The sequence below is a fragment of the Siniperca chuatsi genome, linkage group LG14 (genome assembly GCF_020085105.1).
Source record: "Siniperca chuatsi isolate FFG_IHB_CAS linkage group LG14, ASM2008510v1, whole genome shotgun sequence".
NCBI classification, from domain to species: domain Eukaryota; kingdom Metazoa; phylum Chordata; class Actinopteri; order Centrarchiformes; family Sinipercidae; genus Siniperca; species Siniperca chuatsi.
The window spans coordinates 15,058,491-15,074,191 of record NC_058055.1 but is presented as its reverse complement, the minus strand read 5'-3'; the positions used below and the strand labels follow the sequence as shown (position 1 = coordinate 15,074,191).

At 40.3% G+C, this 15,701-nt stretch overlaps 1 protein-coding gene across 8 annotated transcripts in view; it reads left to right on the top strand.

Moving 5' to 3' along the window:
* The window catches only part of dclk1a (doublecortin-like kinase 1a), a 51,656-nt gene that overhangs the window by 24,125 nt on the left and 11,830 nt on the right, over positions 1-15,701 (top strand). For 7 of the 8 annotated variants that reach the window (XM_044222224.1, XM_044222223.1, XM_044222221.1 and 4 more), the window contains one exon: positions 7,742-7,836. In XM_044222224.1, the coding sequence (XP_044078159.1) occupies positions 7,742-7,836 (95 nt within the window). Of the gene's footprint in view, positions 1-5,753; positions 5,990-7,741; positions 7,837-15,701 lie in introns of those variants that run through there. The other variant, XM_044222228.1, reaches the window with a different exon arrangement.

Here is a 15,701-nt window from a genome sequence, read left to right as displayed (position 1 = left end):
TGGAGAATGGAGCTGACTGACGCTCGGTCCTCGCTGGAGCCCTGAGTCAGACCGTCCCGACGTTTTTCACTTCTGAGAAATGTTCCCCTTCTGGCGCCTGCTTCCGCTACTTAACATCAAATGTTCTTGCATTGCTGTTGACTGCTTTGTACCACACTGTATTTGTTACCTAAAACATTGTCAGTTTGTACCAAAAGAGTGGAGCAACAGGAGGAAATGAAAAATAATTGATTAATCTGCTGTTTGACCCTGACTGACACACTGTTGCTTTTGACTCTATAATGTTCACAGTCAGTATTATCTTAGGAGTTGTTTTACACTTAAAAAGCACACCATGCCCCCTTCCCTTGAGGACAGTTTTTCCAAGAATTATGTTAATAGTCAACAACAGCTGATACTGCGTGCTGTATCCCATGGCTTATAGATATGCCCATTCTGTTGTTGTTTAATGTGTTCACAAGAAGGCCTTACTGGGGTCCAGTCTCACCACTGATAATGACAAATTAAAAGACAAAAGACAAAGAAATCTCACATGAGTATGATATGAGAAAGAAATGACAAATGAGTGCAACGATTTACAAAATTCATAGAGTCACTGTGTTGTAGTGGTATTATGATTCGATGTAACAAGCAGAACGTGCCATTTACACTTGTGATTTATTTGCAATTTATTATCACGTAAAAGTTTAATACTTGAGGTTTTAATATTTGAGAAACAATATAACAATTGTCTTTTGCCAGAACTAGTGTTTTCTGAACAGTATCAAATCATGCTATTGCTGAAATGACTAGTCACTTAATTAATTTACAGAAAATGAATCAACAATTTGATAATTGATTAACTGATTATAATTTATCAAGAAAAACTGCTAAACATTGATGGTTTTATCTTCTATCAAAATGGAGGATTTGCTCCTTTTCTCTGTTTTATATTGTTGTCAATTGAATATGTTTAGGTTTTGGACTGTTTGGTGGAGAAAACAAGCAATTTGAACATGGCAACTTGTGCTCTGGGAAATTTTGATGAGCGTTTTCACAATTGTTTGAGCGTTTATAGACTGAACATTTATTCAATTAACACAAAAAAGTTGTTGTGACCAAACCAGGATTCCATCTCGCATCAACAACACATTTCCTTGAAATGTGGAAATGTTTTAAACGACAAGTGAATCTAGTTTCCTGCCTCATCTGGAGTGTGTGTGTGTGACTTGCAAATATTTATCAAGCAATTTTGATATTTTTGTTGATGTCCTCTGGTGCTAAACCTCGAGTCACTGGGTCCTCTTTGAGTATGCACAGCTTTCTGACATCAAGGCAAAAATTACTGTCAGGAAATATGAGTTGCCTTTCATCTTAATGTTGTCTAATGGACCTTTGGTCCAAGATATTCACTTAATTGATGACACTCCAATCTAATCTCCACCTAAAACAGTACAGTCTGGTTTGCATCACTGTGTTAGTTGTATTAAATATGATAATAGGGCTGTGCATTTAGGGCTGCATTTAGATGAAAGTTGATTAATTATTCAAAATGTTGTCTTATCTCTGCATTTGTCAGTTATTTAATTGCAGCTACACTCGTTTAATCAGAGATCTTGGCAATGAAATTAAAAGTATTGACACCAGAGAAGAAAGCTCTGTCTATTTATTGATATTTAGAAACCAGCATTAGGAGGGTTCTATTATTTCTCGTCCACACTTGGAGAGAGCACAATGAAGAATGCTATTAATTTTAAACCTTGCTGTAGGTCTTCAGGTGTTCTGAAAGCAGCCCTGAAGTCCCATATTAATTTTCCATTCAGCCAACACAGGCAGTAGTAATATTCCTTATCACATCTAATAATCTGGACTGGAGGAGCTGCACAGAGAAGATGTGGCAGCGTGAATTATGTCTGAGAGAAAGAGAGCGAGACGGGGAGAGCGAGAGAGCATGTAACACAACACATGTGCTGTCAAACACCACCTGGTGTCCCTCTATGTGTCTGGCTGCTCCTCATTGTTGTCTTGTGTTATGTTGTGAGTACTTCTGCCCATTTACTGTATAACACAGTGACATATGTGTAAAAACTTTCAATGTAAAACATTACATATATTTCCAAAGGTGAGAGGAAAAGGTGTAAAATAAAGGAAAAGATTTCTGTTGCAAATTGCTGATAAAACTCAAAAACGGTCAGGTGATTGAACGAAAAGGACTGTGAATCTTTTTAGTCAATGTGTTTTATCTTTAGTAATGTTTTATCAGACTACACGAACACCTTGTCTCATCTAGTCTGCTTCAAGAACACGAGCCTTCTGAGAAATATGCTGAATCAATTTAGAAACGCAGTAATAACAAACAACTTATCAGGCTGCTTCCCAGCACGGATAGAATTGAACTCTCCTTCCTTGTTCTTGTTGAAAAACATCAAAGCACAGAGATGTATGTGTTGTTGGTATGTTTGGTAGGTGAATCATACTGTAGGTCTCAGTCTAATGTAGTCGATGAATCATAGGTCTAATGCTTGCTTCTCATCATTACGCAGTTATCAAATATTAATTTTGATATAAACGAGGAGCATCAAATAGAATGAAAACGTGACACTAAAATGCATCATACTTTTATGAATTTCAACGTATTAAATCTTAAGATACAAATTACATCTTGACTTTTTCTGACCGACCATCGATGAGTGATTAAATTTCAACTATTAAGCACAGTTTGAGTCAAGGTGACTGATGTCTTTCAAGACATCTTGAAAGAAGGTATCCACGATCAAATTGTGGAGGGTCTGATGTGGCGTTACGTTCTCTCTGTTTGGTGTGTGTGTGTGTGTGTGTGTGTGTGTGTGTGTGTGGGCAGGTTGTTGCGTGTCAGGTTGACATTGTCATCACTCGAGCTTCATTCTGTAATGATCTCACAACCCCAGCTGAGTGCCTCCCTATACACACAGACCCAAAATAATGTGAGAGAACAATTTGCACTCAGACATAGTTTCTCTCCCTGTCTCGCCATCTGTCTCTCTGCTCTCCTCTGATGCCTCATGTCAGCTAAAATTAACAGAGAACTGCAGATGGTGTCAGCAAGCATCACTTCTGATACTTCAGGGTCTCACCTTTGTCATTCTGTCATGACCAACTCTGTATGACGGGAGAGGCTTTATGGTGAAGTGTGCAGGGCAGCCGACCCACAAATAAATCCAGTATATCTCCAGAGGATCAGCTGCCAGCTGTGACACTTCGAACTGTGATTGCATGATGTCAGCAGCCTTCACCACTTTTCTTGCTTTATAAAACCTACTCATGAAGGGTACAAATATACTTTCTGAAAACGGAAAAGCAAAGGGAGCGTAACAATAACAGAGACCAATCCAAATAACAGAGGCTGAAAGAAAAACAAATTCATAGCCAAGGCAGTATTGATATTTGCGCTAATGGCAAGATAATGAGATACCCCCAGGTAGCTTTGTGTTTATGAAACAGCATTATATTGACACTCGTATGTACTTTCAACAAACATAAATTTGTGATGTTTGACTGTATTTTGTCTGTTATAAGGGAGCAATTGTACCAAAACATGTCATGAGGCATAGTTCTGATTTTGTGTGCTGAATTTCCCAGAATACCTTTTGACAGCCCTAATAGAAAATGCATGAACTTCCACAAGTTATCATATGTTTATATTAAGAACCATATGTCTGTCATTATTAATGTTCCGTTTTTACTATACAGTATGTGTATGATAAGGTGTGGTTCTTTAAAATAAAGGTGTGACGATATACACATGTGATGTACAGGGAAGAATGTGATTGGCCATCATTAAGATCCATTAAGGTTATTATGAATTAAGTCTTTCCCAAGACAGAGAAGAAGAAAAAAAAACAGCCAACTGCTTTTGCATTCCTAAGACGAATCCAAAATTTGTCAGTCATTCTGACAATATTAAATATGCCATAGTTGTAGCTTTTATTTTTGTTCACAGCTAATGTGTTGAATGTGTTACTCGCTAACAGTATTTTGTTTTGAAAAAATGCACATAATAGATTTGTGCTTGCGGTGTTTATGCATTGTTTTATCATGCTAGTGTTGCATAAATTGGATTTTTAGCCACGCTAGCATCATGGCTCTAGGGATGACAATGTTGGTCTGTCAGTCTGTCGGTTGGTCCACCACTTTGGTCCAGACTGAAATATTTCAACAACTGGATGGATTGTCAGAGGATGAATGGTAATAACTTTGGTGATCCCTTACCTTTTATCTATAGCCACCATCATGTCAAAGTTTTAATTTGTGCAATACTTTGGTCTATTACCAAATACCTGCAAAACTATTGCAGTATTTAGGTGCAATGTTCCATCATTCCCCTCATTCTCAGATGTACTTTGTGTTTAGCGTTAGTGCTAATGAGTAAATGTTAGTTAGCTGATTAGCACCACTGTGCCTGGTATGACTAACATGGCTGTAGACTCTTGTTGTTTTCTACTTTGGCATTGAAAATGTCGTAGGGGGTGCTGTATGGAGGTATGTGGACCCAAAAGCAGATGACAAGGAAGCGGTCTCAGGGTGAAGTAGCCGGATGACTACCGTGTTTATTGTTGGGTGGAATGCAGGCAAGAACAGGCAGAGGTGAGCAGACAGGTAATGAGCAGACAAAATCCAAAATCCAAACAAGGTCCACCGGAGAACAAAGAATCCAAGATAAACTCACAGACAAGGGCTCAGCAAGGAACAACACCATGTGTACAACAATGATCCGACAATGAACAAAGAAAAGACCAAGACTAAATACCCTAGGGGAGGTGAGATAACAAGACACAGGTGCCAACAATCAAGGGAGGACCAACAATCAAAACTGGAGGGAAAAACACAGACAGGAAGTAAAAACACAAGACACACAAGGGAAAGAGAATACTACAAAATAAACCAGGAAGTGACAATACCAAAACTACAACAGAAAATGCTTGAACTGACTCGTGGGTGTTACTTCAACTACATGTAAAGGCTAAATAAAAACAGAAATATTAGAACTCCTGGTAGGCCACTAGTTGCCTAATTTTAGATGCATATCTACTCGGTATATTCCACAATCACTGTGAGGCTATGTTTTAGTTTTTTTATATCACAGTCTGTAGCCTCATCCAGCACATCACACAGCTTGAGACGGGCAGACACATGAGGTGCTTTTCCATATTCACTGCACGGCTACCTTGTGAAGTTTTGTGCCACCATAGTGTTTAACACAGCACATGTGAAAGAAGCTGAAACACACCATTATTTTGTGCATTCTGGTCAAATTGGCATCTTGCTCCTTAACGGATCTCTCTTTGTGTGTGAATGTTCACCATCGATGCAAGATGCATTTAGAAAGACATTACATTCATCTGGCAGACGCTTATGTCCAAAGCAACTTACATCCCATATACACACATCAGGAGCAAGTTGGGGTTCAGTGTGTTGCTCAAGGGCACCTCCACATGTGGACAGGAGGATCTTACCACAAGCCCTATGATTAATTAATGGCTGACTGGCTCTACCATTATACAGCTGCTTCAACTTTTGTTGATTGACCTTTTCTAAAACATGCACCACTGATGTTTCCGATTATTTCTGCATTCAGTTAACTGCAGGAGTTATATACTTCAGGCTATATTCCTCATTCTTTCTATATGCAATGGTCTCTCCTTCTCCCAGTTCAAGTTTTAAATCTCAATGTTGGCATAAAAGTAAAAAAGCCACGCAAAAATATCAGAATTATAGATGTAATTTTATTTTTTATTTTTTTACTTCTACCCTTCTCTCTCTCCCTCGCTCTCTCTGTCCCCGGTGCGCGTCACAGTTTGCGCAAGCAGCCTCTCCGCCTCTCCGTGTAGTACAGCGCAGCTCCGTCTCTCCCATTCACCACAGTTTACTATCACACTCGGAAGGAGCGCGTTCAGAGGTGTTGTTCTTCTTCTTCTGCTCTTTGCCCCGCTGTGGATTATCACTGTGTTTTTCATCATGCTGGAAGTGGAAGGTAGGAACCTGAAACCACAACCATTTGATTCGGCTTTTTATGTAAACTGCGTTTGTCATTTTCCCCGACAGCGCCAACTTTATTTGTTCCTGCTCGGATCATATGTGGATATATGCGGGTTGTTTCCCGGTCACTGCGGATGTGACTTTGAATATCATTGACTTTGCGAAGTGCCGTGCTGTGATTTCATAGTAGGCTATGAAGTCAATGAGAGATGTCTTTAAATGTTCATGCTTGTCGTTGTGTAACTGGGAGGAGTGTCTGCCCAACCCTCTGTCCGTGTGCGTAACGCTGATGCTGAATTTCATCAATGAAGATGTTCAGGAATTGCTTAAACAATAGCAGTTTCTTTATTTCATATTTTCACGGCGCGTTTTGAAAATGAAAAATACTTGTGTAACGCAGTGGCAGCCGGTGCTATTTTAGGCCGCTGGGGGCTTTATCTCCTTTGTCTTGAATAATTCAGAAAGTTCTTTGATCTCGGCAAGGGAATAAACATTATACAGTGAAGGTTGGACCACTTTGCTCCCACAGGTTTCACTTCTCTGGTGCACCAAGAGGGTTAGTCTCTGAAAATTTAATAAGGTGGAGACTGCAAATGAAATATTATTTACATGCAGCAGTACTACCAAAGGAAATGGCAGTAAGTGATAAGATTATGATTTTTAAAAGGCTGGGAAATGTCATAAAATAATGACATAATAATGATCTAATAATGAAAAAAATATTTTTTATTCTACACGGCACTGGATCTTTTAATTTAGACCCCCTCTAAAAACTATGGAAGAGTTGCATTATTGGCCATATCTAGGTACTTAAAATACCTTTCACCACCCCAAAAGCAAAAAAACAAGTTGAAGTTCAACCATCCAGACCATCGAAGCTGATTTTCAGAGCTCCTTATCAGCCTCTTGCAGGCACCAAGAGCCCCCCCCCCCAAAAAAAAGACATATACCTCCAGTTGGACTCACTGTGGTTGAATCTCTGTTGATAAATAAGCAATTGTTTCAGTTACCATTTTATTGTATTCTCCAATTACTGCAGTTTCATCGACCTATAGGTCAATTAGGGCAACCTTGAGGTCTCTTGTTGCCAAGAGACAATAACCCATGTTTTCAGTAAGATGAAAGACAGGCTCATGTTTTGTGTGCAGGTTAATGATGCCATTAGGCTTTTTACGAATCTGGCTTTTGCTTGACCACACACAGGACTCGGGTGCAGTGTTGATTAATCCAATGTTCTTGTTTAATGAGGTGATGCCGCTAGGTTTTTTTTGTGCTGTGCTGCAGCTGGAAAAGTAGACCGAGCGGAGGTCACAAGTGCATTGAATAGAAGATCTGGTTGAAAATGAGGACAGCCTGGTGTTGTATGTTGCCTTCCAGTCATGCACTTGAAACCTGGAACACGCTGTAATTATTCGGAGCACATATGTTTAAAGGCTTAGGTATGATTGGCTTGTTTCAGGGAGATTTGAAGCAACAGGATTTGTATTTTGGCTAAAGTAAAAAAAGATCAGTGTGGACTTAAGTGCTCTTTTCCTTTCTTTCTTACTCCCCCTCTTGTCCTCCTCCTCCTCTTCCTCATTCATGTGAATGGATGGATGCTGAGGGCGGAAATGTGGGCTGCTGCTAGACGCTCAGAAATATAGCTGTTCTAAAAAACATGCATTCACATTTAAAGGATCATCTATTTCAATATTTCTCTCCGTCTCACCCACCCTGCTCCATTTTCTCTCTCGTTTTCTCCCTCCAGTGAATGGGACGCTGGCCAGTCAGCTGTCCACTCCTCATTCGGGAAAATCTCCCAGCCCCTCCCCGACCAGCCCAGGCAGCCTCAGCCGACGCCGGGTAAGACAAGAATACACAGACACACACACATACACAGTCAGCCATAACATTTAGTGGCACTAAATCTATAACACATTCCTTCTATGTTCTCAGGAAAAGGACAAAGCCGTGACTGAGCATAGGCCGACTACGTCTTAGAGTCGCTAGAATATGAAGAAACCTCAGCATCCCAACGTCTTTAGTGTCTCAGAAGGGGGTGGGGCGTTGACTTCTGACCTCACGCAGTGCCGATCTAGGATTTCCAAGAATGGCAGGCTCATGTTAGGATTCTCTAATGTTACAACTCTTATCCAGTGTTAGTTTTCAAGGGCAGTTCCTCCTTTCATGCTGATTTTCTGTCACGTTCCCACATATGCTGACCCATAGCTCTTTGTTCCTCATCGAGAACTCTGTCTGCCTTTGGTAGCTACAGTGAATCAACAGTGAATGATGCTATCAGTGACTTTTGGAGTTCTATCAGTAATTTGTTCAATATCTGATCTAAAGATGGGGACTGATTGGCTTTGTGAGCAGCCTGCTTCTTCAAGTCTGTTTTTGTCCCGCAAAAATTGGTTTGGATCCTCTGTTAGCCACCAAGCAGTGTGTTGCATTGCATTTTATATATAAAAAAAACATCCCAATCAGTATTGACTTTTGTATCAAGTCATGTCATTTTGTAAATGTCCTTCTATGAAAGGAATGGAACACATTTTATACTAGTAAATCCGATTATTTCAGCCATTGTTTATTTTTTGTCATGTATTCTGTCATTGGTCTGGGTTTAAAAAAAAATCCCTGTTTAAACATCTAAACTGAGAGTCATAACCTGTTTTCTGTAGCTAACAGGGGAGAAAGAGGATCTGAGATGCAAACACACTATGTACACTGTAAAGCTGGCAGTTACTATAGAGAAAATACTACTGTGCAGAGAGGGGGCATGCAACTCAAACGGAAAACCTTGAATTCCACATTAGAGAGGCTGAGTTAATGTGTAGGGTGTTGTGTGTTTGTGTGTGTGTGTGTGTGTGTGTGTTCAAGATCAAAGTATTTGTTAATCCAGTCCTTGAAAGTGATGATGGTGAGCTGAAAATATCTGCCTCAATCCTAATCAGACCCTGTTTTCTTGCAGCAGCTCTTTAATTTGCAGGAGCTCTAAGCCTGCTGCCGATTTTAGTTCCTTCTCCCTCGTAAGCAAACACTCACACACTCACCTCACCCTTTTACATTCAGACACAGCAGTATATGTGAACCTAATGGCTGAGACCTGCTGCATGTGTGTACCAATTTTCTACCTGACAGCAGGAGTGTAGCTATGATTTATTTTGTAATTATTTAGCCATTTATTGGTGCAGGCGCAAACCTTTTTTTTAAGGAATAAAAGACAAGAATGTGGTTGGAGTCAATACCTTTTAATGGGACACAAAGAAAATGGTTTGTGAATTATTTCTATACATAAATGAGTGTGTATGGCTATGTGTGTGAGTGACTGTCTACGCTAAAATTAGCATAGCATAAAGAATTCATTTCTTAGGCTCAGTAACTTCAGTTTCGTGCTACATTTGATATGCCAGGAAGAATTAATGGATGGTGGAGAGTCTCGCCCTTAGGCTTCTGAATCTATCAGTGATGAGGTTATATTGATGCGATATGAAGGTCAGCCAGGGCAACAGGAACATACCAGATTTGGGTTGTAGCCACAGAGAACAGAACAAGTTGCACTGAAGCTTCCACAATCATCTGAATAATGGAAGTGGGTCACCATAGGTTTCAGTGTTGAAAGGGAAAAAGGTTGGCAAGTGCACACATTTATATACTCTCTCTTTTCTTCCTGTCTACTTCTCTCTGAATGAATACATGCGGGGCGGTTAATGTAGACAATTACAGTGCTCAGTTTCTGCAGCTCCGTTCTTTCGGGGGTTAGAGAGGTGAAGGAGGGCTAACATGATGTAATGAGGAAAAGGAGTGGAGAAAAAAAGCCTCTCCACATTCAACCACACTGCCTGTCTTTTTGCTTCTGTCAACTTTTCTCACCAAACATTAGCCTTCACAAATTAGCTTCGTAGTGCAATTCTGACCTCAGTGATACTGCTGTTAAATTCTAGTTTTACAGAGTTTCACAAGTTGAGTGTGTATTTCTCAACAAGAGATTATTCCCGTTCTTTGTACTTGCTGGCACTCTATACTAAGCCTGCAATGGCTTGGCTGGAAGGAAGAGAGGAAGCCTCAGAGGCCACTATCTCTCCTCTTCACTCTGCAGCTTCACACTCCAGCTATATGATGGTGTAATTCTCTCCTCCACTTCTTACTTTTCCTATCCACCCCTGTTAGCGATTCTGCCTCTGTCCTTTCCCTCCCTGACAGTTTCTGATTCCTCATTTCAGTCCATCTCTCGCGCATTCTCACTCATTACACCCCCCCCTCTCCCCGCCAGCCCCCCCATCTCCTTCTCACTTCTCCATATGAAAGGGTATTAACTTCACAGGGAGTAAATTATATTCCATCATTTCCCTTGTAGATGAATTCTAAGCTTCTTTGACAAGTAGGCGCCAAGTCTCTGACACTATATTTGCACATTTTCTCTCCTTCTGTGTCACATCTGTGTAAATGTGCATGAATAATCAGAAACATAGAGTACACACACACAAATCCTTTTATTGTTATGCTTACAATGGCAAGTGAGTACCTTTCTCACGCTTGCGCCTAAAATGCATAACTCAGTTTAACCAAACAATGATCAGAAATTATCCCTTTTTCGTTAAAATTAAACCGGAATTTTAACATCTGCATTCTTGAAAGAACATCTGGGACTCAAAAATGATTGAAATCTGTTTGAAATTTCAGCCAGTAAAGCATTGCAAGCGCCCATAAATCTATTTGCTAAGCAGCCACAGAGCCTCACTGACCTACTATGGGTACTGCATTTAAATAGTTCACCTCGTTGGACCCTGCATTTAAACACTTTAAACACTTTGCTGCCTGATGTAGGTTGCTCGCACAGCTCAGACCATCACAGCGTATTTCCCTGAGCAGAATATACAGACATAGCGTTGCAATGTGGCTTTTTTCCTTTCCCTTTCACACATACATAGCTGCAAGCATTCAGGCGCGCACACACCGAGCATTTGCACACAGAATCAGTTATACATTCGTGTATGCTTTAGAAAAAATGTGTTTTATACATTTGGTGCACGCTAGTATGACCCATTTTTATGAATTTGCAACAGAAGCATGAAAGAATGGTCTACATTCATGAAGTCATGCATCCCCCTCTCCTCCTTTGCACTTCTAATAGTCCTTTCAGGGCCACTCGCCTCACTAAGAGCAGTCTAGCTTTCCATATTCATGTTGCTTTAATATTTTATATTAAACCTACAGACACACGCAGACACACACCCTGCATTTGTTTTCTGTCAATATCCACTCTAAAGCACATATAGATGAATCGAATGAGCTGGCAAGGTCACATCTGTTCACTGTCTGTTTGCTCATTAGATGTGAAAAACATAGACAGGGAAATAAATCATTTAAAAAAACAGACAATACGCAGAGAGTAGTGACTGACTGATTGAAGGCAAGATAACAGAAGGTCTATGATGCCAATACAATAGCTGTGATACAGTCAGGTTACTGTTAGTGTGAGTGTATGAGAGAAAGAAAGTGCTAATTGTCAACTGTAGTATGTCACCTGCTTCCTCCTCTCACCACTGAGTCATTCGTGTCCATAATCCATTGAATTGCATGCTCCATCTCTCGTTCTTATCGTCCATATTTTGTGTTGGGTGATTCATAATTAAATTATGTGTGTGTGTGTGTGTGTGTGTGTGTGTGAGAGAGAGAGAGAGAGAACGAGAAGACAAATGAGAGAGTGAAAGAGAGAGAGAGAGAGAGAGGACGTGTGTATTATGAACTTGGTAATTATTGTCTCATCTCATTCATGTGAGTGTGTCATTATTAAAGATTGTATTTGTTGTTTGGTTGTATTATATTTCTTATTTAATGTTGTGTTGATGTCATTAGATGGCTTGTCCAGTTTTTGTTCCTATACCTGCCAAAAAGACTGGCTGCAGCACATGAGGAAACTGTGGAAGATCTTGTTTCTTGAGCATTTTATTCCTTCAAATGATTCAAATCCGGCTCATATTTACATATCTTTAATGCTTCTAAAAATCGGTAACATTACATTTTGCAGAGGGCATTAGGGTATTCTTCTACATCATTTACATTCATGTAAGATATGAAAACATGAAAAATTGCCTGTGGGCTCTAGTTACAGGCAAATTATATTTGATAACCTGGTCCATCATCTACACATTGTGATTTTGTCATGTGAGGCTGCCAGCTCTTCTTGGCTCATTTGTTTGTTTCTGTTTTCTTTGCTTAATGTATTAATTTCCATTTGTTGATGTCATCATTAAATTCATTGTCATTTCATTTTCAGTTTGCACTTCTTCTTTTTTTTCCTCTCATGCTCCTCATTTGTGTTGATTAACATGTTTATCACATACAAAAACAAATACAGAGATCATTTCCAGTAGATGGAGGATGATTATGATGATGATTGTCCTCTTATACTTGTTTATCAGAGGTTTTCCTTTGTTAAACTTATGTCTGTATTCAGCAGAGCAGAGAAGAGATTACAACCCAAACGCAGTCCCAGACGTGCATTCATCTCCCCTGTCCCGCTGCTTCTGTTCTGGATGGGTTTTTTTTTGGGTGAGGCAGCCCAAGTCTCCCTCTTATTCTTTTTTTATTTTCCCTGAAGCGTTTAATCACGTTCTTGTGATTCCCCGGGATTGCAGTCCATAAGGATCGTGATTAGAAAACTTCCCTGTATCCAACTGGCAGAGCAGAGAGACAGAATCTCCAAACAGTGTTGATCTCCTCAGATGAGAGTCAAATAGATTATGTTTCCTGTCTGTCTAGACACCAAAATAAGGGCCAAGAAATATTATCTCCTGTACCTTGTGTCCTTATGAGAGGCAGAGTAGGAACATGGGACAAAACAAAGTACCCTGTTTCTATCAAATCTTATTAGATTTTTCCTCCGAAGCAAACATCAATAAATCCTGCTTTTGCTGGATATTGCGTGACAGTGAAAGTGACAAGAAATGCTACTGGAGAAGAGATTCTGCTCTCTCAGCCTGAGGGATGGGGAGAAAGAAGGCTTTAGGATTTGCGTCGTAATCAGATTCAAACAGTTGCATTAAGGACAAGGCTCGCATTATGCTTAAGTTGGTTTTGCAAATCTGTGGTGCATTTTTAATGCCGAATTCTACAGTTCTTTTCAACCACAGAATAAATCATGCTATACACATCTGCTTCTGAGATCACGCTCCACGTTTAAGGTCAATCATGGACATCCTGTATAGTTCACATTTATGCACTGATCAGTATTCAGTCGCTGAGTGTTGCCCTTGCGAGTTTGAAGAGCAGTGGCTGCAGGAATGATGTAAAAGGTGTGTTTTTTTTTTTAGTGGTGTGAGTCATAGCCAGAGCAAAAGTGTAGCGATGTAGAACTAGGAATAATGTATGTCGTATTGTGCAACAGGGAGAAAACTGGATGGTCTAACAATAACAAGACAGTTCCTGACAAATCTAATGATCAATATCAACCAGACCAGACTCCATACATCTTTCTTCCTGTCTCTTTGTTTCCATTTCTCTCTCTCTCTGTCTCTTTCTCACTCTGTCACTCCATCTGTCTCGTAGTTTTTCACACAGGAAGGAGAGAAACACAATGTTCATAGAAGGTTGAACCCACCTCCAAGCCCGCAGACAGGAAATGGCCATATATAGACTTCTGTCTCCACACTGGAAGTCTCATAAGCTACCTCTCTCCTCTCTGTGAGCAGTTTCCATAGCAACAGTATTTTGTTTCCCTCTGTGGCAGGAAGAGAGAGATAGGGGTGCAAAATGAGAAAGCGAGTAGAGGACAGGGCTGGATCTGAGATAAGGACACAAGGGAGGTAAATATACGAGTCGGGATGAAAAAAAAAAGAGCGGAAGAAGGATGTTTTTGTAGATAAAGCACAGTAGGGTCATCACCTTCATGGGCATTAAGTGGGTTTTCTTGTTCCGGGATGAGTGCCCGGCCAAAAACAACATTACATAAACCAAATTCAGCCTGACTCACAGCTACATTCACCTGGGTGGCTTTCAGGTCACAGCAGTAGAGATGAGTAAAAGAGCTGACAGCTACTTGGGCAGAGATATACGGCAGCTCAGCACTGTAAATAGTTTTCAGATCTAAGTCATTACGATGGGTTGCCTTTTCCCCTCTCTGCCAGGACAGCGAGCTCTCCAGGCTGTATCACAGTCTGACTGGACACCATAGAAATAAGAGGTTCACATGAGGCTGGGGTGAAAGAATTAAAAGCAAATGAAAAATACTTTTATTTTGTGGAATATGGTCTGCTCCCCTTTTTGTACATGCATGCTGGATTATTGCTCACATATTTTTCTTCACATGGCCAAGATCAGTTCCCACCAAGCATTTTTACATTGACTAGATCTGCACTGTTGTTGAAAACCCACTTTGTAAAATCAGAAGCATGGTATCAGATTTAATTTAACACAAAGGTTTTAAGAAGTTTTGTTTTTGTGATCTTTTACCATGCCATAATAATGTATTGTTCAAATTCTTTGATGCCAAATTTGACCTCCTTTTACACGTGACCCTGTTGCTAATGCTTGCTGTTGTTGGCTTCAAATTCCATGAAATAACAATGGCCAGCATCCGTTAATTCAGCAACACTTTCTTGATCTCATCTCCTCTAATGAGTCAGGACATATTAATGTGTGAATGTGGTATGAATTCATCACGAGAGAGCATACAAAAATACTACACCTGCAGTGAAATGAGAGATGAAAGAAAAATGTATTATCAGCCAGACAACATTAGTCAGAGGTGGTCGCCAACAAACTGCTGATGCACCGCTCTCTTTGGGTTCAACATTTCATAAACATAGCGCAGACCATTTACAGCTCAAACTGCACTTGTTAATTATTCACATCTGCCAGGGGGCTCCGCTTATATTTTAGAGAAATTGTGATGGCGTCCACTTCCATTACTGGCCGGGCTGCACGTGCCAGCTGCACCTGAGGAATTTATTTGAGCACTGGAAACCCACAAACCACAAAGATTTTTCACTGCTGTGTCCTCAGGACTGATTGTGAGGCATGAGAGAGGATTTGAGCAGAGGGGGAGGAGATAGAAGACTAAAGAAAGTGAGAAAAGATAGATGTTGAAAACACTTGAAAAATGTTCATCTTACAAATGAAGAGACCGACCGTCCTGACTGGTGCCTGCTAGCACAAAGGAAGCATAATTGAATTGTCCAAATGTAGTAAAAAAATTGGAAGCCAACAACAGATTTTGGAGGAGAAGAGAACGGAAAAATGGACATGAGCGGAGAAAAGACAGAAATACCAGAGGGGTAGATTCTCATTTACAGTCCCGACTAGATCCTCGCTCCCCACCCTCGTTGCTTCCATGACAACCAGACAGAAGGTTAGGAGGTGGAGGGCGTAATGAGTTTTTGTCTTTAGATAGATGCAGACGCTACATCTCAGCTACTCTCTTTCCCCTTAATGACCTCCTACTTACCGACCAGATGAAAGGCAGTATTCATCCGCCTTTATTAGTGTCACCAAAATCTGTGTTTTTATGTTTTATTAAGGGTGGTAGTGAGGAGTGAAAGGAAGGTGCAATTAGATTGGAATTACCTAACGTTCTGTGGATGGAGAGGCGAGAGGAGAGCCTATTGGGTTGCAGTCGTCTGTCCACCGTGGACACACACAGGTGCCGAATAAGTAACTGGTTTATATTCAGCTCAGTAGCTTAAGTAAATCTGTTCTGGCTATTTTTGTGAGCACAGTGTACACAT